Source organism: Channa argus, chromosome 7, assembly GCF_033026475.1.
Source record: "Channa argus isolate prfri chromosome 7, Channa argus male v1.0, whole genome shotgun sequence".
NCBI classification, from domain to species: Eukaryota; Metazoa; Chordata; class Actinopteri; order Anabantiformes; family Channidae; genus Channa; species Channa argus.
This window is the reverse complement of record NC_090203.1, coordinates 18,016,534-18,043,716: the sequence shown is the minus strand read 5'-3', so window position 1 is coordinate 18,043,716 and position 27,183 is coordinate 18,016,534. Positions and strand designations below refer to the sequence as shown.

At 38.3% G+C, this 27,183-nt stretch overlaps 1 protein-coding gene across 4 annotated transcripts in view; it reads right to left on the bottom strand.

Moving 5' to 3' along the window:
* LOC137129942 (ankyrin repeat and IBR domain-containing protein 1-like) overlaps positions 1-26,894 on the bottom strand; it is a 32,422-nt gene extending 5,528 nt beyond the window's left edge. Inside the window, exons 1-18 of one of the 4 annotated variants that reach the window (XM_067509414.1) lie at positions 26,718-26,887; positions 26,472-26,516; positions 24,222-24,506; positions 22,669-22,969; positions 22,136-22,318; positions 21,456-21,573; positions 17,250-17,458; positions 13,411-13,499; positions 13,135-13,279; positions 11,785-11,951; positions 10,679-10,767; positions 9,806-9,936; positions 7,445-7,579; positions 4,596-4,682; positions 4,142-4,208; positions 2,991-3,136; positions 2,376-2,554; positions 1,326-1,377 (exon numbers count right to left, since the gene is read on the bottom strand). In XM_067509414.1, the coding sequence (XP_067365515.1) occupies positions 1,326-1,377; positions 2,376-2,554; positions 2,991-3,136; positions 4,142-4,208; positions 4,596-4,682; positions 7,445-7,579; positions 9,806-9,936; positions 10,679-10,767; positions 11,785-11,951; positions 13,135-13,279; positions 13,411-13,499; positions 17,250-17,458; positions 21,456-21,573; positions 22,136-22,318; positions 22,669-22,969; positions 24,222-24,409 (2,286 nt within the window). In that variant the 5' untranslated portion in view covers positions 24,410-24,506; positions 26,472-26,516; positions 26,718-26,887. Of the gene's footprint in view, positions 1-1,325; positions 1,378-2,375; positions 2,555-2,990; positions 3,137-4,141; positions 4,209-4,595; positions 4,683-7,444; positions 7,580-9,805; positions 9,937-10,678; positions 10,768-11,784; positions 11,952-13,134; positions 13,280-13,410; positions 13,500-17,249; positions 17,459-21,455; positions 21,574-22,135; positions 22,319-22,668; positions 22,970-24,221; positions 24,507-26,471; positions 26,517-26,717 lie in introns of all 4 variants that reach the window. The other 3 variants (XM_067509416.1, XM_067509413.1, XM_067509417.1) reach the window with 3 other exon arrangements.
* Positions 26,895-27,183: the final 289 nt, after the last annotated feature.

Below are 27,183 nucleotides of genomic sequence, written 5' to 3'. Positions count from 1 at the left end.
TCTCATACATTTGCAAGAGCCAGTGACTCACATTCATATAATCAAAAGCCTCTCACCCATACACTGTCTTTCATGTTTCCACTACTCTAAAAATAGCCCACTATAAAGTGCTCAGCAGCCACAGTAAGAACCGTGGACCATCGATAGCTGTGCATATGAGACATGTCATCAGGCTTTGAATATTACTATGGTCCTTAATTGGGGGACAGCTTCTTGTATTAGATGTTCAGCTTCTTGTGGCAGCATTTAGTGTGAACATCTTCATAAATACCTTCTTGTGACTAAAATAACTGTTGACAGTTGTAGAATACTGGCAGATTGTTATCTCATTCTTGTAGGAGAAAATATGGTGAAGGTAAGATAACCATCGCACCAGAATTTTACACTCATTTGTTCTTTTGAAGATAAGCCACTGCTTTGTAGTGTTTCTCCAAGCTTAATTACATTTTTGATTGTGGTTTCTAAACTACATTTATCTTGAGGATTGAAGGTGGCATTTTGCAGTACAGTAAATAGATAAAAATGTAATTCTGACAGACATAATAGTCAGCAAAATATACTGATAGTATTTCTAGTACTTCTAACTAAGACTAACCAAAGAAAGGAATATGATGACTTTTAACATCTGGTCATGTGGCTTAATATTTTATGATACCATAACAGGGTGTAACCTTCAAAGTACTTCATATAGCATAATGCCACATTTAAAATTTTGCACAATGCTACTTAATATAGCAACAAATTTTGGACATAATTTGACATCTCCGTTTTGGCAGCTTGCTGCTTTTGGTGTACTCCCATTTACTCCCTAAACATTTAGTGAACAAAAGCTTTACCTACACCACATTGGATAGGACACAGCAGGCAGAGGATCAGGGGTTTTAAAATGTATTTATCAAGCAGGCATGTGTACATGCATCAAGCTGTGTAGAAAAAGTAGACAGGTCAATAACCAGGTCATTATGTGGTCGACAGTTTAATGACTGTAAGTGTAACTACAGACTCCTGTTTCTAATGTGCAATGATTGGGAGCAACCAGCTTATGTGTTTGCCAGAGTACTCAGTGCACAGGGGAATACTGAGCCATCTGGCTTGCACTAGTGTGTTGAACAACATGGTAATCTTTAGGTCATCATGATTTGCAGGTGCTGTTAACACAACCAAAGTCAAACTAGCTATATCAAAAGGATTTGCATATACTTACTGGCTTTATAGAAAAGATGAACCATAATATTCAGTGTGAAGAGACACATACATTTTGTTTTAATGTGCAGCACAGCAGATTTTGTAACCAACCAGCGTCCACTGAAAGCTTGTTCTGTTACCTCAGGTGATGCAAACCCTAGATATTCCCAGTCCCATGTTCCTCCAGCAAAACTGCAATTGAGCAAAATGAAAAGCTTTCTGTTAGTGCAGGAATGGGATTAATTGATACAATTTTACACTTAAATTGTCTCAATTTGATCAGTTCTCTTTTATTGCAGTATTATAATAGTAGACTCAATTTATTATTAAGTCTGACACAGCTTAGCCTCTTTCACACATACACTGGCTGACTTTGTCCATAGGCAGTGTATGTAAGAATGCAAATGTCCAAGTGAGATGCTCCCGACATCATCAGAACTTTATTCTATTGAGTCCCTTAATACTAAAGCCCCCTTCAGACGTGCACTGGAATTCTGACATTCTCCTGACATGTGAACATACATGTCCGAGTGAGAAGCTGCCGACATTATCCATACTTTATCCTTTGAGCCCCCTGGTACAATGTCCATATTATTATGCGGTCTGTCCTGACTTCTTGGGACGATTGGGCCTCTTGATTAGATTTCTATAAGTGAACTGCACTGTAGTCCGGTGATGGAAACTTTTTTATTTTTATTTTTTTTTAAATCATATAATGTCTCCTGTGCACACTGATGATGCACTGAAATTTAGCAGTTTCACACGTGAGGACGCTTCTCACTCAGATGATCTTCTGCTGTGTTAAATGTGTGAAACACCTCTGGAATTCATATGTGAAACAGGCTTAATTCCATATTATTTGCTTGAGCCCTTACACTGAGCACGCCGCCATGTCCAGAATTGGATTTAAAGTGAGCAAATTCCGATTTATTTTAAAGAAATGCACAACTCCAATGTGCTGTAAACAAAACACTATTACTTGCAGCCTAATTTTTCTATCGTGTTGTGCGTCCTGTACATGCTGACCCATCACTGAAATCGAGCAGAGCTTTTCCTGTGAGAATGATTCTCATGTTTTCCTGGTGTGTGTTACATGTGTGAACTGTAAATATCCAAAGAAATCAGCCCTGTACATTCTCTGCAGTTCATATCTGAGATAGGCTTTAGTGAGTTGCATGTCTATATTTTACCTCCTCCTAGGGGCTTCCGGAGAATCATTGGGAGCCACTCCTCTAGCCACTGAGGCCAGGAACTCTTGTCTCTTCTGCTGCACCAAACACGCTGCACGTATGATTTTGTGGCGTGGCGTCCGCAGATAAGGCCGGTTGACTTTTTGTGCCAGGTCCTCAGTTACCATCTCCAAATCCGTCTGGGAACAGAAATAGGTCTGAGTGAGGTTTTTTTAAATGAGCGATTTTAGGGAACTTTTTCACATAAAAAAAAAATCTGTTCCTAAACTGGGATGTTCAAGTACAAATTGACTTCATAAGTATAAATTAACGATACTGTACATACTATAAGGAAAACTGGAAAGACTCATGGGAGCCTTGCCCATTCATTTAAACAGTATATCAAAAGCCACAACATAAAACAGATAGGTAAGGCAAGCATATAGTTTGTGTCTAGAGTGGTGATCATACATTATATAATACTAGATATATAACTAAAAGCCAAGATGTGGAGGTATATTGGGGCAAACTTTGAAGATTATGAAGTAGAAAGCTTCAGTCCCACATCTCATAATGGCCCATATAAACCTGACTGCTGTGAACATTTGTCTTTAGTCTCAGGAGTAGGACTGAAACCTGCATAAGCTCGTAGATCTCTTTCTTTGTGCTTTTGGGCTCCAGAAAAAACCCATAAGGATAAGAGCACTTGAGGATGCGGCGAGTCTTTAGTAGTTCTAGGACCGCATCTTCAATGAATGTAGTGTCAGGTGGGCCTCCTTCCCCTGGGAAAGAGAAGAGAGGATAGCAAAAATTAATATCTGCTTTATTTTGTGCAATATACTCCCTATTCCAGCCTAAATTACATCCATCCAGCTTACAACAAAATGATGAGTTCTGGAAAAAAAAGCACAAAGGAAAGAACAGCTCTGCTCTACTACATGTATTGTAGATACCGTCTTAAATTACATCCCTGGAGTCTGGCTTGATGGGAAATGAGTGTCAGAACTGTGCTGCCCTTTGAAAACTGAAAGTCTGTCTTTTACAGTTCCTGAGGGTACAACAATGTCTTTTGGATTGTAGGCGAGTATCAATTTAAAATTATTGGGGAGGGTTGCGTCAGGAAGGGCATCCGGTGTAACAAATGCGGACAATGATCCATTGTGGCGACCCTGAACTCACAGGATAAGCCAAAAGGACAATAAAAATAAAAAAATCTATTTAAAATTGTGATCTACTAATTTGAACACATCTTTTTTGTGAATGTGTATCATAGTAAGGACTAATTTTTTATCATACAAAATTGTCAGAACTTTTTACTCTTTTTTATCTCAATAATGACCATTGGTGACTGTGGTATTTTTTGTATTAATTCTTTAGCTGTAAAATGCACGGGGAATTATTCAACCAGCCAAACCTTTAACCACTGACTGGCTCACTACATAACTGAGTTATGGTCATTTTCATTTGTCGGTTAGGCACCACAGAATCTACTGACAGTGTTTATCAGAAGACAATGTGACTATGTTAAACAAGCTGCAATTGCCTGTACAGATGGGGACATAAATGACTCTAGACAAAGCCTATTTCATGAAGCAGAGCTTTCTTGCAACTTTAACATGCCTGCAAATTACAAACTATATCTACTGTTAATGCATTATCACAAAAACCTTTCTCCCTTCTGCCTACTTCCTAATATCAACATCAGAACTTCCCAAGAACAATCATCCTTGGACTGTATGAAGTCATATAATAAAGATTGACAAAACTGTGGAGGGCTGCACACTCACTTCCACTCAGTGCTCGACTAAGCTGCTCCATCTTCTCTTTGGCAGTTTTTAACAGCCGTTGCTCCAGCTTTGGTTAGGAAAACAGAAGTAGGTTTATTACTAAGTAAAAACATCTTGAGAACATTGCCTGGCCAAACAAAGAAGCCAAAAATCAGGCTACATAAATTTGACATAAGCAAATTTTCTTTTTAGATTAAAGTAGTGTGATGTCTAATCATTGCTGCTGCAACAATCCACAATAGCTGTATGACAGTCTCCAGAAACAGTGTAGATATGCAAAATACAGAAATAATATGCTTTCATCATTTTAGATTTTTATCATTGGGTAGCCAGTCCACATGTGAGGCAATGTGCCTGCTTTACACTAGATAAGTTCTCATTGCCTACATTCACTGTGACTGAATGTACACTATGCAAAGGAGACATCTTTGAAGACAAAACCACACGTCTTTACCTGATAGCTGTGTTCATGGTTCTTGAAGCGCGTATAGTAGTGCATAAAACGGTCAAGTTCCTGAAAGCTCTTGTGCTTCTTCTCTGCCTGCAAAATCATGAGAAACCACTCAGTCAAACTCTTCAGTGAAATCAAGTGAACAGTGTACAGATACAAAAACTACAACTACCCGTAACTACGAAACTTTTTTTAACCCTTGACCGTGTATGTCTCCCTGTTCAAGAGTCTAGATGCTGGATTTTTTTTGTGCAGATATACAACCCTGGAAGGTATAGTTTCAGGGATATCCTGCGTCACCAGTAAGTCTAAGGGTTTGATTATGTAGGCTATGGGCTTCAAAACACAGATGACCTACTGTACGCTCTGTACTTTCCCTGAACACTTCACACATACAGTGCGCCAGTGCTGCAGTAAACAGACTGCTCACACCAAGGCTTCTATATGGGGGGTTAATGCAAAGCTCATGGAAAAAAGGCAAATTACAAAGTCTATTTAAAACAATAAGAGGGAAAATATCTGATTTCTGCAATGTTGTTCAGAATATGCAGATGTTAGAGAGTTGATATTAATATACAGAAAACCCACTCAACATTTAGCAGAGGTGGGACACGTGTGTGCATTTTCCATCATACCTATTCAGGCTCCATAGAATCAAGTGCTTTCTTTTAGTGTATATCCATACACACATTTACTGTTCTTGACTGCTTGCATATTAGGCTTGAGCCAATTAGGCAACTATCAAAGATTAAAAACACAAAGACATGTTTTGTTCTATCCAAATCAATAATCACTGTTAATCAGTGCAAGTGGCTCTGATCCTTAATTTAAATACCATGTTTTCAATTCTTTCCATCTGTTAATCAAGTGTGTTGTACAATCTGGCAAAACCCAGAATCTTCATTCCCCATATGCCTGCCACTTCTGCTTGAAGGTAGCTGGAGTGTATGCGTTTGTGTCCACCAGGTCAATGAGCCATGTGTTACTGCAGTTCCTTTCTCTGCTTTGCTATCTCGTAGTGCCAGGTCTGCTGTTTCAATGGCTTAAGCCTCAAATTCACATATTAACCATTTACATTTACTTTATATTTTGTTTTAGTACTACAAAATTAGTTTTTTGGGGGTCCATGAGAGAAACACAGAAAGCCATCCATACTAGGTTTGTCACAATGTGAGGTGTTCACTACATGATTATCAAGGCCAAAAGGATTCATGGTAAAATTATTAATTGTAAACTGTAAAAGCAAACAAGATGATTAGTGCTCTCATTCAAATTCCTCTTTTTGAAACGTACTAAAAAGATCCACACGACCATCTGCCATCAGTACAGTATCAACGGACACATAACCACTTAGCAGGAGGAGCAGGAGACAGCTTAGCCAAACCTGGGTGAATAGGTTGGTGACTGTTGAATGACACTTCCTGCAGACTGGGCTGTCTCACACCCTGTCTTTTTTACAAAATTCCAAAAATGTCCCACACTGGCAAGCACATTTTTAATTAGCCATAGTGCTTCACACTCTGACATGATTTTGTGTGGCAGTGGTAGCCACAGATTCACACACCTTGGCAATAGCTCATGGACCCAGTAGCTAGCTAGCTAGTTGCAGCTTTTTCTTTTTCTTTTCATATTATGGCAAGTGGCCACCTACTATGTTATGAGTGTCAACCAAATAGTCACTGGCTCTGGATTATTTAAGATATTATCATATGGATACTTGATTTCATGTACTTACTACATTGTATCAATATTAGAGTTTTTATATCATGGTTATCATCAATACTGGTACATGCTCTTACCATGTATACACACACAATTGTGAGCTAAGGAGAAACACTGGAAGAGAGGGGGAAATCCCTGTAACATAAGGGATACTTATATCTAAAAAGTCCAAGCAGAATTTAATCTATTCGTGATCATAACTGATAATATGGACAGAGATAACTGTCCCTCGGGACTGTTTCTGTAATACATTCCATATTATTAAGAAGCGTCCTTGTTCCATTGTCCTGTACATTATTTCAACTTGTTGTTAAATTTAAGTATGAAAGAGTGTTGTATTATGATTGGCTGATGTGAAATGTATTTATCAACTTTAACATAATCCTCATAAGGCTGCAGTGCAAATCAATTTCTAGTAGAAATGTGTCAAGAGAAAGTTTGTTTCTAAGTCCTGGGAAGTTGTATAAAGCCTTCTTTGGCACCAGCTGAAGCTGCGTAAAATCTGATCAATTATATTTATAAAGTGATTCCACTAAGGTCCATCAACTACAAGTTTAAAAATCTTAAATTCTGTGGAGTTTGAAAGTGAGCTTACTAAACGTCTATAGCACCCACCTCTCTGCATGAAACTATTGGTAGTCAGGCTGCATGGATAATATAGACACCAGGTTTCACTATAAATAATGACAAATACCTAGAAGTCTAATAATGTAAGAGTGCAAAGCTAAATTAGTAAAGTACTCATTTAACATCAAGCATTATTATATGATATAATAATACATAAAAATAGCACAGAATCTATATTTCCTGCAGGCAAGTAAATTTACACAGAATACCAGGGGGCTCCCCCAGTAAAAGCTGCCACCAATCAAGACTTTCCTCATCATTCCTGTTACTCTTTGCAGTGAAGTGTAATTTCAAAAAGTTAACTGGGCTAAAAAAAACAACAAAAAACAAAAACATGATTAACACATTGTTCAACAATGCAAGACACTCATTTTGTTTAATTTGGGTTACTGGAGAGCAATGGAAGTGCCCTCTGCCAGTCAATCCAACTGGTACTAATTACTTGATTACCGACACTTGAACAAGCCAATAACAATAACCCCAGTCTTTGTGCGTGACTCTACCTCCTCAGTCATCTCCTTTGACTGCTCCTCCACCTGCTGGATGACCTCATATCGGGTGCAGCGATAGTAGCCCCCAGTTGATGAGCTGTGCTTTTTCCACTCCTCCAAACAGATCCAGCAGAAATCATACTTACACTACAAGAGGAGAATGGAAATATTAGACTTATATCTGCTCTAGTTAGCAAACAAAAGGTGGATTATTAATGTTTCAACTGTCAGAAAACTACTCTCTCTCACACACACACTCTCTTATACACATGCCAAAGTGTGTAATTTATCTATATTTTCACCGGATTATGTCCCAAAAGTAAAAATAGTATGTGTATACAACCTGTAAAAACATAAAAGACGCTGAAATGCTGAAGTTAAAAATGATTTCAAGTCTTACTAAAAATCTGTTTATACATTTTATTGTCTAGAAATAAATAATGGGAAAGGATGTCTTGAGGTGTTCTTAAAGCTGAAACCCTAGAACACAATATATCTTAACTATCTGTCTTATCATTATGTCAACCTTGTACCTTTTTCCCTTTGAGAAATGGTTGAGTTTAAAATAGGACACAGGCAGTTATTGTTACTAGTAGTGAATCCTCACAGCCTGCTACCACTAGAAGGCACTCAGACTACATTTGAGATCAGCAGGTCCCACTGGGTATTGTAGAACAACAAAACACTAGAGCCACTCCAATCTGCAGCCTATTTGGGTGCAAGTGATTTCTCTTCCCATGGCGCAAGTACTTCTATGGGTAACAGGTTAGGTAGAGCAACACAAAACCCTAAAGGCTAAGACTTCTGTTGTCCTGAAAACACTATGCTTACATGACACTTGAGAAAAATCAATACTAATGAAAGAGTCAGAGGGGGGGAATTGAAGGGGAGAGAGGGATATATATATAGAGAGAGAGACCGAGACCAAAAAAAGACAGCATGTGAGATGGAGAGACTTAAGACAAGAAAGTGTGAAACCACACCGGAGGGAAGGAAATGTCAGCGAAAAGACAAAGCAATGTTCCTTGGCAACACTGAGTCCTGTGTTTCCAAGCAACAGGGGCAAAGCCATTTCTTACTGGGTAATAACAGCTCAAGAGGCTGAGCCCTCCATGGCCTCTCAGCTCGTCAAAGCTACTACATTACTCCCAAAATAATCTCCATATGATCAGTCCCCTTAACAAGGATGACAGGGTTGTCACTGTCACTAAAAAGATCCTAAACATACGACTGCACTGCTCCTTTGATGGCCTGCCCCCTAGCACCAGCTGCAGTAACACTGATGCAGTCAGGCATCATAACTGATCATCAGAGTATAAAACTTTGATGTTCGCAGTTTCATGGACTGTTTGTGAGCATACGTATCCTAGACTTCAGCTTGTAAAATAACCATCTATAAACATGGCAAAACTCACCTGCTTAAATTTAATAAGATAAATCTTAGCTTTAAATTAAATTACTAGACAATCACTACAGAGTTTCTTATTTACTCAGCTGTATAGTGTTATTGTCCAAAAGTAAATTCATCAAGAGATACTTTAAAGTCATCAAGTTAAATAAGGTGATATAAGAATCCCAAATAGTGCCACAATACAAGAAAGGTTAAATTAACTATGATTCTAAATATATGGTTTCCATACAACTCCTGAGGTTTCAAAAGTAGCAGTTACAGTATTTACGTATTAACATTACCTTTTGTTTCTTGCCCTGCTTGTGCAAGGTGTCAATGGTCGCCTTTTGGACAACTGAATTTGGGGTTTTCATTAGTTGTCAGTTATAATCATCCAAATTAAAAGAAATAAACACTTGAAATATATCAGTCTGTGTGGAATAATTGTATACATTATACAAGTTTCACTTCTTGAATGGAATTAGTGAAATAAATCAACTTTGTGAAGATATTCTAATTATATGACCAGTACCTGTATATAAAATTGGGTGGTAAATGGATACCTATATAAAATAGTCATGTACCCCACAACAAAAATAGCAAAACTGAGCATTTAACAACACTGCCCTCATCACTTTTACTAAATACAGTGTGTGGTAAATTGGCTCATTATGCATAATGCACCCTATTTATGTTAATATCATGTCAAAAAATTATTTTCTACTTTTCACACAGCTTTTTGATAATACAGCCTTCCAATAAGTATAATCTGTCACATTTAAGGGATCAAACTCCCCCAGGCTGCAACTCAAACGCAGATTCTTACGACTACTACAGCAGACTGTGTACAATATGTGTGTTGATCATTCAGGTACTTTTTCCAGTCATTCTTTGAAATATGATCAATAGAAAACTTAATGGTCAAAATAGCATTTCAGACAATTATGTATGCAAAGTCAGTAAAACCTCTCGGCCTAACTTACCTTAGCACACTGCATGTGGTTACAACCCTCATTTTTTTGTATTGGAGACTTGCAGTTGGCGCAAGGTTTGGAGTTAGTGAGCAACCATAAGCAGTTGGCTGCATCCTCATAAGCTTCACTCACACCAGCCACTTCAAGAGGAGGAGGGGGAGGTAAACAGAACAAATAAAGGCATAATGAGACAGAATGAGAATGGCTATTACCACTACAACTAAACAGACCAGTGCACCAAGTGAGAAATTGTAGTGCTTGACTAATGTGTATTGCTTATATGTTTTTGTAACATCTCCCATGATGCTCTTGCACCCACACACACAAACAGAATAATTGGCTATTATCAAAGCACCTCTGATGTGCTGTTTGAAATGCCAAGATAAAACAGAATCTGGGGAAATTGAAGGGAAAGATAGTTCCAAAACAAAATAATTGCTTTTATCTTTCGACTGTCTCGTCAACGAAGTGGCACTTTGGAGCAACTTGGGCCATCTTAAATCATCTAGAAGATTGCCCACAGTCCAATTGCTGATTCTAAACATTGTGCACTTTCAATGAGTGGATTGTTCATTTTAATTAATAATTTATCATCAACATGGTGGATTTTAATTGGCTAAGCCCTAAACTGTTTGTAATTACTGTGGTTGAGTTCCAGGCAATTTAACTCTGAATCAATCACTTGACTACAACCCAAAATATCCACTTACAAAAACTACACATCTTTGTTATTACAATTTACCACTGGTAGCTTAAAACAGTTATAGTGATATAAAATTTCACTTCATGTGTATTAAACCGCAGGTTTAGGTCAGAATGTTAATAGAGTTTGTTAGGACAACTCCAACTTAGTGTCTGAAATGTGTCAATGTCAATACTAACATTCTTCAGGTCTCATCTCATTGACTTTTTGTAACCACATCTTCCAGGTCTCACAGTCACAAGGCTCATGTGCCTCTCCTCGACACTCCCTGGAATAAACAAAGAAAGGTTTAGATGATGTTTACGGTGAAATGAATGGTTGCAGCAAAGCTTTTAAGTTCTCTGTTCGTTGGCTCCCTCAAAATGGTAAATGGTCTGCACTTATATACCGCTCTTCTACCTAATGGCACTGAAAGTGCTTTACACTGCTTCTTATTCACCCAATCGCAGTCACAATAACACACCGATGGGAAAGCTGCTATGCAGCTGGCCAACGCTCACCGGGACCAACTAAGTTGGTGTTCAGTGTCTTGCTTATGGACACTTCAACATGTGACCGGAGGAGCCGGGGATTGAACAAACAACTGCAAGATTGGTGGACAACTGCTCTACCTTCCTGCGCCACAGTTGCCCCTAATTTTCTAGTGAGTGCATTTGACTGGGCACCTCACTCTTAGGAAATACCCAGGTGCTCTACCACTGTGAATCAGAAAAGGTCTGATATTTCCAAGACTTTTATTTGATCTCAGAACAAACAAAAAAGTGAAGGCTGTAGCTCAGTAGGTGGAGCAGTCATCCACAAAATGCACACAGTGGTTCGACTCCTGGTCTCTCCTTGGTACATGTTGAGGTGCCTTGGGCAAGACAGTGAATGCCAAGTTGCTTCTGGTAGGTCAGATGAGCACCTTGCATGGTTGCACATCATCAGTGTGTGAGTGTGTGTATGAAAGCATTAAGGAGAAGCAACATTGTAAGGTGCTTTGGATAAAAGCCCTATATAAGCCGACCATCTAAGCCGACGTTTATCATTTTTGGGATAGTGTTTGTATGTAAAGGGCACCAAATTGTGAATGGATCTGCTCACACATAAAGATATAAAGATGCTTTTCTGTAAGATGTGACAAATATCATAATGAACACCCCCGTCTGACCCCATCTGCTCAAACTGATCAAAACATGTTTTTTGCTTTTTGTAATAGTATTATTACATTAGAACAAGGCATGTTTTGAACAGCAAAGTAATTCATTTTGAAAAATCATTTTAAAAAGGTTTAATACTTAATTACCAGCAGAAGAGGTGACCCTTGCCACAATCTACAGCAGGAGCTCGAAGGAGGGGAAAGCCAAGAGGATCTGAGGTGGAGTTGCCTGGACCCTGGGTATTCAGTCGAACTGCCCTTTCACACCCTGCCATGGGACACCACCGGATTGCTGGATTATTCTCCACAAAGGCCTGTAACAGAAGAAAACAAAGTATTTTTTGTTAAGTTCTACTATAATTTTACGAGTTACGAGTTTGATGGCTTCTGTCTGAAAAGATCAGTGTCACATGCAAGTGACTTTAACATAGGTTAAAAAATTAAGTTGAATGAAAAAAATGTTCAGGTCATTTGCATTGTTACAATAATCCCCTATACGGCGAATGCTTTCCATTTTGAGTCTAGATTATGAGTCAGCTAAGTAAATTGTTCCCATGTTGTGTTAGTAATTTAATCTTGACCAGACAATTTAAAAAAGTTAATAACTGTACCTGCGCAGAACAAATGAGAAACTAAGAAGAAATAGGCCATTTATTTTAAGCTTGTCCTATTTGAACTTTTCAAATTAAAATATTTTTAAACAGAAAAATGATTTATGTAAACACCAAATTAAAGTCCTTCTTGGTTGGTTGGAAGTGTCATTAGATAATTTTATGAAGGCATAAAGCATGGTTTACTATAGCAGAATTGCTTTGTGTTTGTTTGTTTTGGTGGATGCTGGTTATTGCTGGCCTACCAATCAATTACTGCATTCACATACCAATGAGCCAGGTTAGTCAGACATATGAACTCTCAGGTAACTGGGGAATGATGTTTACATATTATAGTTATCTGTTGCATATACATGCAGCAGAAGAGAATTCCGATTTCTCCTCCAGCTCAGAGTTGTGTTGAAAGCAAGGCTCACAGATTTTAACTGTATAGTGACAGGAAATGCTGCTTTCTGAATTTTCTTTTTTTCCTTTATTTTGGGCTGTGTTCATGCTGCTGCAGAATGACGCAGGAAATGAGAAAGTACAGGCAGCTGATCCACAGCACAGTGTGAATTAAAAAAAACTGCAGGGAAAAGCAGCTTATTTAGACTTCTACAAGGCACTGTGTGTTAGTTACAACTTCTGCCTGACTTTATATATGGACTTTTTGTTTTTGTTTTAAAAACGAGGCAGCATCACTGCATTAAAGATCTCCATTTATCTACGTTTGCCCATTATTGCCGTTCGATTTCAGTCAAATTGTCTCAATACACAATGTGATCTTTAGTCTACATTGTGACTTAACTGCAGGACACATGTTTGTCCCTTGCAGAATCAGTACAATGTCTATATTCTGTGTAAAAGCCTCACCATGTGCACATCTGTGTTTTTTAACCAAATTTACCTTGATGTCAAACTGCAAGTAGCGCCTGTCCATCTCTCTAGACACCACACTCTCTATGACTTCCACAGGAACAAGCTGGTAGCAGTCAAAGGCTGGGCAGAAGATGTTGTGAGCTTCACCTTCTTGGATTTTTAGATTTAGAAACCTGAAGAAGCATACATACACATGTTGGAGAAAGCTACACACATTAAAAAATTAGCAATATCAATGGAAGGTAATAACGGCCATTCTAGACCAATTCACAGAATATCCAGTCTAAACCAAAATGCAGCACACCCTTCCCAGCATGCTCGGCAGAACTCGTGGCCACAGGACATGTCCACAGGTTCCTCAAAGACAGAGATGGAAGACATGCAGATACCACACTGAAAGAGAAACATGAAAAATACAATATGTGTTAAGGCCACACTGCATCCAAATAAAGTCTACTATAACATAATTCTACATAATCTACCTCCTTTGGTTTTAGTTTGCCGGAGAATTTGATTATAGATGTGGTGGTAATGAGCCGGAGCAGAGTTAGTTAATACTAATTTGACCTGTTGTTTCTGCTACTTCTGTACAACCCAGCTCTCCCACATCTCTCCCTTCATTACAGCTATCTGTTCCTGTTGCTTCAGCTTGCAGCCTGAACATTTTTAAAACAATTGTTATATTACACGAAGGCTAAATCAAACTTGTTAGACTGTTCTGTTTTTTCTGTTTTCTTAGGTTTCTAACTCTGTTTTTCCAATACAAGCACAAACAGTTATAGACTAGCAGCTACAGTGAATTCAGAAAGTTTTCATACCCCCTTTTCTTTTTCAATGTTGTAAGTCTTACAAAGAGATTAGCGTAGCTGTGTTCCACCTTGGCCGCAATGGCTGCCCCCTTCTTCTGTAAATATGGTTTGTTGAGGCAGAAACTCAACAAAACAAACAACCGAATGTTGTAGCTGTATTTACTTTACTATGTGACCTTAAGACAAAGAGTAATCAAAATGTAACATTTATCAAAATGACTGGGCTTCTTAAATGTATGCCCAACTAAGCACAATGGTTCCTGCTTTGTAAAATTCCCCAGTGCCAAACGCCAACCCCGGCCAAAGTGATGGCCTCTCTTTAGCATATAGCTTACCAATAACCGTTCTATTATTAGATGTGTTTTCTCAAACTATCCACACAAACAAATATTACCAGGTCTTCAGGTCTACAATCCCACGCCTGGTGGTCCCAGCAATAGAAAGATACACCAACAAAGAAGATCCCAAAATGGCGGAACGAGCTACCAAACGCTGCATGCTCAGCAAACTCACTCCCAATATTGAAAAAACTGTTGAAAAAATGAACTCTTCCGCATCTATTAAATCTTAAATACATGTAACAAAAAAATATTATCCACTGGTGAAGATCCAACCTATAATTTAACAATACAATCCACAGTATCCACTAGACACTTAACTGCTTAGTCAAAAATGTTTTGCTTACATTTAGTGAATTAGTTTGTAATATAGTTTTCAAAACCAAAATGTCAATGTGTCACATGATGCTATGCAGTAATGTTACTGGAAAGAAACTGATAACAAATGTTAACACATACAGTTACCCAAGCACAAATTAGATGACAAGGAAGCCAATTTATTCTGCTGACATCTTTTGGGAAGCTTTGACTCTTGTCAAAAACACTCAATACCTTCAATGGCAGTCTTCAACAGTAAGTGGTTGAACAAGACAAACTGCCAGCAGCATAAAATTAGCTAAAGGCCAGGTCCCCACTAGACACTGTCTTAGTGCAGGATATCTCAAATTACGTGGTAGAGTTTCTATCTTGAAAATTGCTCACAAAGAATACTGCCGAGGAAAATGTCAAGCATGTTTGATAATGATCAGAAAATTTAAACAAGGTCAGGGTAAGAGGAAAGCAATTACACAGAGTGTGCTAACATTCTCACAGAAGTAGGTCAGTGTTTTAATGATGACCTTGTGGACATAATCCTATAAACACAGCAGTGGAAACTAGACCATCCATTTTGTTTGAGAGACCAAGACTCATGGGAGTTGTAGTTGTTTAAAGCTAACAAAATACTTGTGTTGCATACCAAATAGAATATTTTGGGTATCTGATTTATACTATTCATGTCAGAAATTTGTATTCAAACTGCTGCTACCTAAAAATAAAAACTACACCACTTACAATAGCTCAGTATAAACAAGGATAAGGAAAGGTTTGATTAAATAAATGTGTAAGCATGATATAAAACCAAGCATAACTGTGAGGGAAAAAAAAGGTTCTGACTAAGCATGGACCTGAAAATACACACAGGAAGATCTATATGTATGAGATTAATGCTGGTTGATGTGAACTTCAGAACTGCACAACTCATTTGTATGTGAGGGCGAGTCCAGTTGTTCTTCAATTGTATACATTTTCAGAGGGCAAAACAGCCATTTGACTGGGTACTAAGGCCAACAGACAAATTGACATGGGGTGTGTGTGTGTGTGTGTGTGTGTGTGTGTATATATATGTGTCTTGTTGTCTTATGTCTTGTTGGTATAACCTAGCCTATGAAAAAGATATTCAAAGACTCAATAACACTAATATAAATTCTACATCATATTATAGTAACTTATTTATACCACCAAGGTTATATGAAGAGAGTTTCTGCTATTCTTTACTCAGCTCTACGTTCCCATTGGGAACAGCTTCAACTAGAGCACATAATAATAATTTAAATACTATATCCAAACAGTTAGTACAGACATCAATCACACACCTATGTGACTGACTATAAAATTTAAAAATATGTATTACGATAACTTGATGATGACTGCATTTTATAATGACTACGCTGTGCCACTTATCTAATCTCAAAGGCACACCAGCCACCATGGCAAACTTCTACAAATAGGGTGTAGAGGTCTTTACAGTCCAATGCTGCGATGTACATCCTGCTCACAAGGCAAACAATTTTTGTGTACTTTAGAGTGACAAATTGCACCAACTTACTTTGACATCAAAATGCTGCAAAAACCTGCTATGTAAAATGTGTATAGATTGGGAGGTCAGCTTTATCAGATGTTTTTTTCACCTGAGCCTGTTTTACACATGAACTGCAGATAATGGTAGGAAAACTCAGCCTCGGACATCGTCCTGGGTGGCGTCTCATACATGTTAGGAGATGGCCTGAGTAAGAACCGCCCTACGTGTAAAAATCTGCTGGATTCCACAGTGCAATCAGAGCACACAGGAGGCACAACGTAATAAACTAAACTAAAATGTGGCAAACAGTCTTTTATTTACAGCACATCAAAGCTAACAAATAAAGGTTGTATTACGTGACTATAACAGCAGCCGCTCGCTTTTAATCCTCCTGACGATTCGGAACAGAACAGCATGCTGCACACACAAGCTCACGCACATAATGGGGATCTTGCACTAGGGGGCTCGATGGATAAAGTCTGGATAATGCTGGCTGCGTTTTACTCATTTGCTTTCACACATACACCCCCTCAGGATAATGTCAGAATTCCAGCGCATGTCGGAAAGGCTCTTTAGCGTATGAGATAAGTTAGATGTAGAGAAAGCAGAGGAAGTTCTGCTTATGTTTTATATTTGTGGAAATGGCCACTGGCTTGAATACTAATAGTTGTCATCAATATAATGCAAAAAAAATAATGTAACATTATGCAGCAAGACAGGTGTGGCAGAGAGAATTTTAGGAATTCCATTTAAAAAGAGTAGAGTTTTTATGGGTATATTGCCCATTACTGTTAGTCAATGTGAAAAAAAAAAAAGTGGTTTCATTTTATCTGACGCATACAGTTAAACAAAAGTCATAACAAAAATGCTGTTCTCATTTACCACTACTTTTTAACCTAAAATGTTTAAATGTAAAAATAAAATATGTTTTGAATAAACAGTGTAACTACTATTTTTATTCAAACTTCAATCTAGTGTAATTTTCATTAGTGCCACCTATGAAATATGCCCCTACTTAAAGCTAAGGGTTCTTCATTTTTATTTCATGAGTGATTCAGTCTTTACACTGATATTTCTGTTTCTCTGCTGCTCTGTTATTTCATTAACTTGACAAACACTTGATGATTTGTAAAATGGAACTTAAGACCTCCCTCACCAGAGAAGAGTCCTCGTCAGTGGGCATGAGGCTGATTTGGTCTGGTGAGGTGATGGAGGAGCGGGTTGTGCGTGGTGTGCGGGGTGAGGGCAGGTTGTCCCAGGCATTGCAGCCACTTGGAGGTGGGTTGGGCATCTGGACCCCTGAGCGTTGGCAACATTCCTCAGCATTGGACATCCAGGCCTCTAGAAGCTTCTCTCTGTCCCAATCTGATGTGAAAAATTAAAAACATAATTTAAGAGAAAGAAATGTTAGTACTAGTATAAAGAGGAGCATTATGTTAATTAGTTACTTTGAAACTTAGTATTTAAGGTGAACATGATGAGGTGGGCATCACACTGGTCCAGTGTTTACCACTGCCATGGATTTCCTCCGGGTACTCCAGTTTCCTCCCACAGTCATTTACGTTCAGTTAACTGGTGACTCTAAATTGCCTATAGGTTTGAATTTGAGTGTAACTGGTTGTATATCTATGTATGTCTTCCCATGTTGGCTGAGATAGGCTAGCAACCTGTCAAGGTTGTACCCCTCCTCTCACCCAATGACAGCTGGGATAGGCTCCCCACGATCCTGAACAGGATAAGTGGTTACAGATAATGGATGGTTGGATCTAAATGACGAGGTATGAAAATAAATTTGAAAGCAGAGATAAGAATAAGCTGAGAGGAAAACCAGAGTTTTAATGGCTTGGTCTTGAGATGGAACTAATCAAAAACCTAATTGTTTACCACAATGCAGACATTTTTAGCTCTGTGATAAGCAAACAGAGCAAGCCCAGCTAGACAACACTTCTACAAATGCTTCAATTAGAATCAACCTAAAGTTGATGCAAAACATTGTATATTTTGAGAATCTCTCACACCTTCTTTTAAATTAAACAAGTTCATTATTTCATCCACATAAAATTTGTTGACATTAAAGAGTAATTTTTAGTCCATCATGTATTTAATGGAACTGGTAAGTATAATTGTCTATCCACCAAAGCCCACACAATTCCCTCTGCATTGTCAACACAACCAACATAAACCTTTCAAAACAGCCAACAACATAGACGTGCTGCCATCTGGTTTTCTGTTTTAGAATAGCTGTTCGCTCCTACACTACCAAGAGGGCAGGTTTGAGAGATTTTCAGTATAAATACTGAATGAGTTGTGAACTGTGCCTGAGCCTAGACATTTCTACTAAAACTCCCTACCAAAAATAAGAAACATGACCCGGTCAACTATGCAATTAGGCCATTATCAGACTGGAGACACGTTTCACCACCAATCAAACGCCTCAGACTCTAAATGGCCTCGTTTAGATAATGAATATTGCAACAACTTCCCTCATCTCCATTCAATTAAAACTCATCAATGATTATGACCCTATCTTCATGCTTTTGGCCATGGAAATGGGTGTGAAATTAAAAGTCTTCACATTTAGTCTTAAATATTAAAAATTAGCTGGCAAATACAAATGAGCAGAAGTATAGAGAAACTGACAGACTGGCAGTTCTGAAGAAAAGCACCAAGAATTGTGATAAGAAAACAGAGAAACACTAGCAAGAAAAAGAACAGTTTTTACAAGAAATGCATGATACACAGGTCTAAAAAACCTTTGGCAGATTTTCCAATATTCCGACATGTTCCATCCCTATTAAAATGGGAGCCATCATTCCCATGATAGAGGTGAATAAATATAGCACTATTCTGGGGTCTCTCTCTCCCCCCTTAAGCTCCTAAAAAGTATGTCTAATATGTAGCACACACAGCTCCAGAATTTGGAGCCCCACTTATTTAGAAACTGGCATATTTAAAGACTTAAAATCAACCACACACTGACACAATTTTTTGACATTTGACACATTGGTGGTTTAAGGCTGTAAATCAACTCTGTAACACACTCCCTCAATATGTGGCCAAGCCCAAGGTGAAACAGCATCGGTTTAAATAAGTGATGCTAGTAAGTGATGTCTGTGGGCATGAAAGCTGTGAGTAAATAAAATCCCTAGACTTTGCTCAGCGTAAAATGCTTTCATTGATTTAGTCTAATGGTAACTTGTCTCCTGCATGTGTATGTCATTAGGTATGCAAGTTTGATAACGTAAAATTGACTGAAGGTGTCACTATTATATGTACTATAATTAAATAGTAAAAACATGATGAGCTGAACTGTTTGGAGGTGGCAATAATGTCTGTTTGTAACGAGGAGGAGTCACCCAAACCCTTAAAAAGGCTTCTAATTTATCTTATAAGTCAAAGCTACTATTATGACACACGCATTAGGCATTAAGCAACACAAACGTTAAACCCAAATTCACCTGAGACTCTAATCACACACAAATAGTCTGCAAAGCAAAACTATTTGCCTTAAATAAAAGTTGGGAGGGACACAAAAGCAATTACAGTCTCAGACATTCTGCCTCAATTTACTTAATTATTTTTTATTTATTTATTTATTTTTACATGAATAAACCAAAGTCTATTTCAGATATGAACTACAGAGAATGTCAGGAGGATCAGGTCCTGTCACTGTCTGGACTTTCCCTTTCAGACATATGGCCGACATTGGGAGATAGTCCATGCATCATGCGTTCTCACTTGTAAAGTAATATTCTGTGTAATTGGGCAAGGGGTGGCCCTTGGGCACTTCGAGCAGGGGGCAGAACATTACGCAAAAACAAACCTGAGGAAGTGACAGTGTTTTGCTTTGTAATCTTGTCGTATACCACAGAATTTCTTGCCGTTCCTCGCATTTGTTTAACGATTTTCAGGTTTGTCCATACCAACAGAAGTTCACAGTTGACGTTGCTGTGTTCCTATGAATGAATGAGTTCTTCAACTTCGGGTGTTTGTATTTGCCCTGTACTTGTCAACACACCCACTCATGGTGAATCCTCTGGAGTATTACCTCCTCTATTCACAAATGAGCTCAGTTGGAGATAAACCCTACTCTGCACTAGGAAGCTGGCCGGGTAAAATCCAAGTAATGTCAGGACCAACAGACTTGTCATGTCTGAATTCCAGTGCATGTCTGAAAGGGGCTTAAGAGAGCCATTACTTTTAATTAAATTTCAAAGAATAGGCTAGCTAGCTTAAATTGGGAAATATATGCCAACTAATGTATGTCCATTGCAGCTCAATGCAACAAAGAGCAATATATTGGATAGCAATGTTCTGTAAGTGCAAATGTAAAAACAAGTCTCATCTTAGCTAAAGCAACATAGGCTGAAATGTATCAAAGTGTTTTCCTTTGCATGCTTTAGTGATATTGCATCTTTAAAGTTTTGGCAAAGATCCTGACTCGTTGCCGCTCTTCAGTTCAGTGAACTGAACCCCATGCTGCCATTTTTTGTATTCCTCACTTGTACAGTAAGTCTATTTGGATGAAAGCATCTGCCAAATGACTACATGTAATTAAAATTATCTTCACAGCATTTGGCAAGTTTGGTGACCAATGGTTTTATTCTTTGACATAACCTGACCACATGCTGAAACACCAGTTTCCACAGTTAATCTTTGTGCCAAGTTCAAACTACCTACTTGTCTGCGTATAAATATTTAATTGTACATGTTGCAATTTTTCGAGGGCATTAATGATATTATTTATTTTCCTACACCTCTTGAAAACTCCTGCAACTATGTTTTAGCTTATCTTGAGTACTGACACTCACTCTTGTACTCTCTCTGATGAAGTCGGACATTCTTGTTTCATACTTGTGTAAAACATTCCTCATTAGGTGGAACCCTGTTGCATAAGACAAAGCCCAGGTCAAAATTGAGAAACCTGTCGTGATCACAGATTGTTTTATAAGCTTGTACATGCAATTAGCCCTAAATAAAAAAAAAAAATCAGAGCTACATGTGTTTGCTGCACTGATCACAAGTAAAGTAACTTTTGTTGCATCAGTTACAGGATAGACTTTTGTTGCACTGAGGCTGTACTTTTCAGTTAAGAAATGTATAATGTCCATTTAAACCTTTTTGTTTTTAATTTTACAAAATGTTAAATGCTTAATTTTAACATCAATAATAATACAGGTATTGTAACATGGAACAATTTTCAATCATTTACTGAGGATGCTAAGGGGTGTACTGTTCTGTAGTACTCTGTATTCTTGTATTGTTAGCCTACTTGATGTATGCAGTTCCAATAGTTTTAAAAACCAGTAGATACCTGCATGTGTGTGTAACTAAGTGTGTATTTGTGTGTGATAAATAGTACCATTGGCACGTAGCAATGCCTCTGCAGTAAAGAGAGGGGCCTGCAGCATGTCAGCTGTCTCCACTATCAGCATGTCCTTCAACTTCCGTAAATCCTGAGGCCGTAGGCCCTCATACAGCTAGAGAAAAAGACAGGAGAAAGGAAAGGGTAAAAAGAGGGGGAAGGGGTGATGATGACAGAAGAATAACAGTAAGAAATAAAGGAAGGGTTACACAGAAAAGTAATGAAAAACAAAGGGAGCAATAAGAGATTGGGGAGGGAGTAGAACGAAAGACGTTTAAAGAAAGACAAAAGAACCACAATATTAAAATCAAATCAAAGAAAGATTGTTGTCACGAGTAACTAGGCCCAGTAAACTGCTGAAAATCGGGGTCACATGCCTTATGGCAGACCATTTGGCGACTTATTTGTATGTGTGTTTCTTTGTTTGTGTCCAAGGAAATCATTAGCAGTGTAACATGGTCAAATGCATAGCTGAATTCCACCAACATTTCTAACACTGGACTTGGGGAATTTCAATATGCATTTTTAAAATAATTTATATAATACAGCAATGACAATAAACTGTTATGGCTAGACTTTTCAACACTATATGATAGGGCGTCCACTTTCATTGGGTAAAGATGCAATGTTCTGCCAGGTGAGTGGGGAAAATTGTCTCTTGATATGTTATTTTGTACCTCTCTTCGGTCGAGGGCTGCATACTCTGCCTCTATACCCTCTGCCTCAGGGGCAAGAGAGAAGACCATCTGTGACTCTAGGCACAGGGCCAACTCCTTGTGGCGCTGCTTCTCTGCACAGTCACATGGGGTCTCGCGGTTTTCATTCTCTGCAAACAGGTCTCCTTCTCTCTGCACCAGGAGCTGAGTAAGTAAAAAGAAAAGCAAAATTTGTCTTTGAATCTAGTGGCACATTAAGGCAGAAAGTAAAGAAATTACAGGTATTATCATGATAAAAAAATAAATAAATAAATAAAAATAAAAAATAAAAAATCACAATTATTCTTAGGTTTCCAGATTTAGATCCCAAGAATGCATTTGTGAACTTGTACATTAAAATCCATTTCAGGGTACCCAAATTAGTGAATATCTAATTAAGGTTATTGTGGCCCTATTTATCTTCTTCCCAAATATTCCCCTATCTTGGTAGAGCACTTTAGATCCCATGTATAAATCCGTGGATCTTTACCTAAAATGTCAAACTGGAATCCTACCTCAACACAAGTCTTCATGCCTGAGGCAGCCGCATAGTGCAGACAGGTGTTTTTCTTATTGTCTGTGGCATTGATATCAGCAGTCTCATACTCTCCGTGGTCCAGCTTTGCTCCAGTCCATGCCAGGATGAATTGTAGACATTCTGCACGTCGTTGTTCGTCTACATATGGCCGCGAAATCCGAGGCTGAAGTGCCCCCTCTGAGGTCAAAATTTGGGGGCCCATGCAGAGAAGGTGCAGAGATGTCTCATTGTGCATATTACGCTTGTTGGGATTTCCATCTTTGCTAAGGAGAAAAAACCTACAAGAACAAGACAAGGGCAGGTATAATAGATTATTTTAATCTTTCACTTTTGACTCAGAAATGGTTATAAAGAGGGGAGAAGCTTACAGATTTAAGTGTTACCTTTTTACTTATTAAGTCTGAGAACTTCCCTTAGAATTTATTTGCTTTTTGTGCAAACAAGAACAATCACAATTATATCTATCTATTTAGATTTAGTCAATTAGCAGTCACTTTTATCCAAGGCAACTTACAAGTGAGGTACAAGGCAAGCAAAATTCTAAGTCTAGGAGAAAACATCAAAGCCAAGTCCTATCTATCCATCCATTTTTTCACAAATATATAGTTTGGATGAACACAATATTGTGCAAGCATCTTATTAGCAAAGGAAAAATAGGGCCTGATAGGAGAAAAGACAAACACATGCAAGGTTGTTAGCTTGTGGCATAGGAAGCTCTTGGAGCTCTATCCTGTTTCATCCCAGCATGTTGCATTCCTGAAAGCTGCAAACAGATGGCTATGTAGAGAGACAGATGGGACAGAAACATATAGAAACAAAATATGAAACTAATTTTCTCTTATGATGCAGCAATACAGTCCTCTGTTGGGTCAACTTAAACAGCTACAAAATGCATGTGCAAAATAACAAATACAATAATAATTTAATTGATCAATATAATCTGCAACTTAGCAACAACCTGAAGCATAACAAATTACCCCTTTATCTATCAATCAAAGCTTCATTTACAAATGAACTCCGTACAATGTCGGGAGAAATCAGCCTCGGACATTGTCTGGAGTTCTGTTTCACACATGTAACACACAGCGGGAGATCAACTGAGTGAGAAGCCTCCCCATGACAGAAACTCAATTTTATTGCACACAGGAGGTACAACATGATTGAAAACTTAGGCTGTGGAAAACACCTTTTTCTTTAAAGCACATCAGAGCTCCGCATCTAAATAGAAATTAATAAATAAATCACTCTATTACAATGGCAGTTGAGTGACAGAAACATCATTAACACACCCATTTTCTCCCTCTAAGGCCTCCCCACAATTCGGGACAAAGCAGCGTGACGCATGCACAAGCCCAGGTAATGTCGGGAGCTCCACACTCAAGACATTTGTGTTTACAAATGTACTCAATAAATGTGCATTTTTAGCAGACTGACACCAGCCACACCAAAATCATATCACGTGACTCAGAATGTTTATCTTAGATCTGCTTGCTTGCAGCTTGTTTAATTTTATCTGTTTCATGTCCTAACCTGAGTAGGCGTGTCATCGCATGCCGGGCCGCATAGTGTAGTGGAGTGTTGTGCTGGTAGGACTCTCCATATGTAGAATTGGGATCCAGAGCCTCCTTGAACTGCGGGTTGCTCTGATAGAGTTGACAAGCCAGCACCTCATCTCCATTGATGAGAGCCTTACGGAATTTGGTTGCTGTGTTCCCCATCTCTTGCTCTACTGTGGATCCAAGCGCTGACTGACTCAGCAGCTTCTTAAGTGGTCTTCCACCTGTTCAAGTCCAATAGGCTAGCATGCTGAATGTCCTAAAGGTTAAAAAATAAAAAAACATGAGTTGATGCGTTTATAGCTGTATCCAAATTCAACAAGGCCTTGCTAGATTCAAAAAAAAAAAAGCTTGTCATAAAAAAGCTGATCAAGCCAATTCTCCCAATAAGCCAAATATTCTTTTTATCGCTGAAAAAAAATTTGCTTCCACTCTTCCTGAAACACATGGACAAGAGCTGAATTTCCAAGGTTGCTCAAGCTGCTCTGCCACAAGCCCCGGTGCCTGCATCACCACTGCACTGTAAACCACATCAGTGTTTCCCTTTTTATTTTTTTGTTTTGGATAACTACACACAGTGCCAACAAAACTCACACAGAGAGAAGGACATGACTTCCTCTGGCATCACCATGAGCTTCCGCTTCACTGTGCCAATGCTGCCCATCCTACTGAGGCCAACAGTCATAGTAAAGCATGATATCTCCAACTCAAGAACAACATGAAGCAAGTCAGCATTTTGCTTCCATCAGGGCACCATATGGTCATGGTTCTTTGGGAAATGTGATGCTTCTGTGTATTTTTGGTAAGTTACAGTACAGAACAGCAAAACAAAATAATTTTATAGTTTTATATTTTCTAATACTAGTATTTGATCATTACCATAAATTTAAAATTATTTGTCACCACCCTTCAAACCCTTCTGCACAGTAATGCCATGGTGTAGGTATATTATGAAGACAAAAAAAGAATTAAATGCTCCCTGAATAGGTTCCTCTATATGTGAGGATGTAAGGAATTTTGCCATTTCATTGGAGCACAACTGAAAATTTTCCACAGTCAAGTCTGGGTGGGTCTGACTCATTCTCTTGTCAGCTATTTTTGACACAATACCAGCAATGTAAAACAGTGTAAGAGACTGTACATGTATGAGCCAATTCTAGGTAACTTTCATAATCCTTAGTCATTCTCCAGGAAAAAGTATTAATCATTGTACGTTTTAGTAAAGTTTTAGTGTCGTCTCAAACAACAAGGCTAGAGCTACACATTGTACGAAAAATACACGTTTAAACACATTTGACTAGAGGATACTCCACCTTTATTATTTAACGGCACTTAATAAATGAATTGCACTTTTGTCTTAAGTAAAGCTCCGTGGTGCTGAAATGGTTCACAAAAGTGCAGAAGCAGACATCCACATGTCTTAAAATATGGTCATTATTTGTCTCTGTTATTCTTTGGAAAGTTTGACGATCCTCTATAAAAAAAAAAAATTAAGGAACCTAGATAAAGGAAAAAAAGGATGGACCAGACTTGGACAAAACCTTTTGTTTTCCTCAATCTGGAAAATAATAAGACAGTTTACATGCACAATGTATCATTTGTTACATGCTGAGACAGCTTAAACTACATATTGCGTATATATCAGGATAGTCCTTAATGTTCATGTCATGATTGCACACGTTAATACAAATATGTGCCACTGATACAATGAAAAAAGTAAAATCTCATCAAATATCATCTTTACAAAAAAAAAAATAGGTGTAACAAGTTACCCTGCAGGAAGAAATCATCTTGTTCAACATAAAGACAGGCACAAATAACCCCACCTTTGCTAAACACATGTAAACACCTGGTCTTTGAACAGTTACATAACCTCATAGATGGTAAGTGACACTACTCGATAGGGTTACTGTCCAAATGTATAACTAATTAACCTATCTGGCAATAGTTAACAACTCTGCCTTATTACAGCCCCCACCAACAACATCTAACTATGCGTTAAGATCACTAAAATAAAACGCTAAGCACTTTGTCTGCGTAGCTGACCAGTTGTCACTAAATCCTCCATGCAGGCCTTTCCCAGTGTTGTTTGGTGTTTACCATTTTCGATTGTTAGCTTAAACCGATAGCAGTGTGTTGTGTTTTGTTAATGAACATTCCGCGATAAAGCTCTGTTACATTTCTGCTTAATAAAAAAAAAAAAAACATTCTCTAGCGAACTGACCTCAGATAACGTTTGCCCCCGAATCATTCCGCATGTTCGAAAGGCCTGTTAATCACAACACAAAACACTGCTTGTTAGATGTACGTTTTTCAAAACAAAAAAACCTCATGACGCTTGCATCTGCGTTGGCTAACGTCAGCGCATACGCTAGCAGCTCAGCTAGCAAGCTAACCGTGCTGTTAGCCAACTTAGCTAGCACACTTGACAAACTCCCAGTAATACTGAGTAACAAGTATTCCGACTTACACTGCTGATATTCTCGCTGTTGCAGACCTCACCTTGTAAAAGAACTGTCAGTCGCTACCTTAAGAGAAAGCAGGCTTTTTTTTGTAAAGTTAGGAAATGCTTTCCTAAAAATTATGTGTGTTCAGAGATGTGATGTTGCTCCTGCCAACTCTCTCTCTCTGTGTGTGTGTCTGTGTGTTGTGTGTGCTGGCTGCTCTTTGGGTTGCCAGGTTTCAACACAACCCCAAAAACAGGCGAAACATAATGTCAAAGACTAAACAATGGTATTTTGTATTGGCCACATACAGTATTAACAAGAGTTACATAAAAAAAAAAAAAAAAAAAACAATTCCAGCATAGGCTGCATTAAAACGAAGCCAGCCGTATATTCCCCTCTGCTTTTCATATCTGTGACGCTTGGATGCATACCAGGTTTGAATTCCATCCTTAAAAATAATAAAGTTTAAAACCTTTACTTAGACGCTAT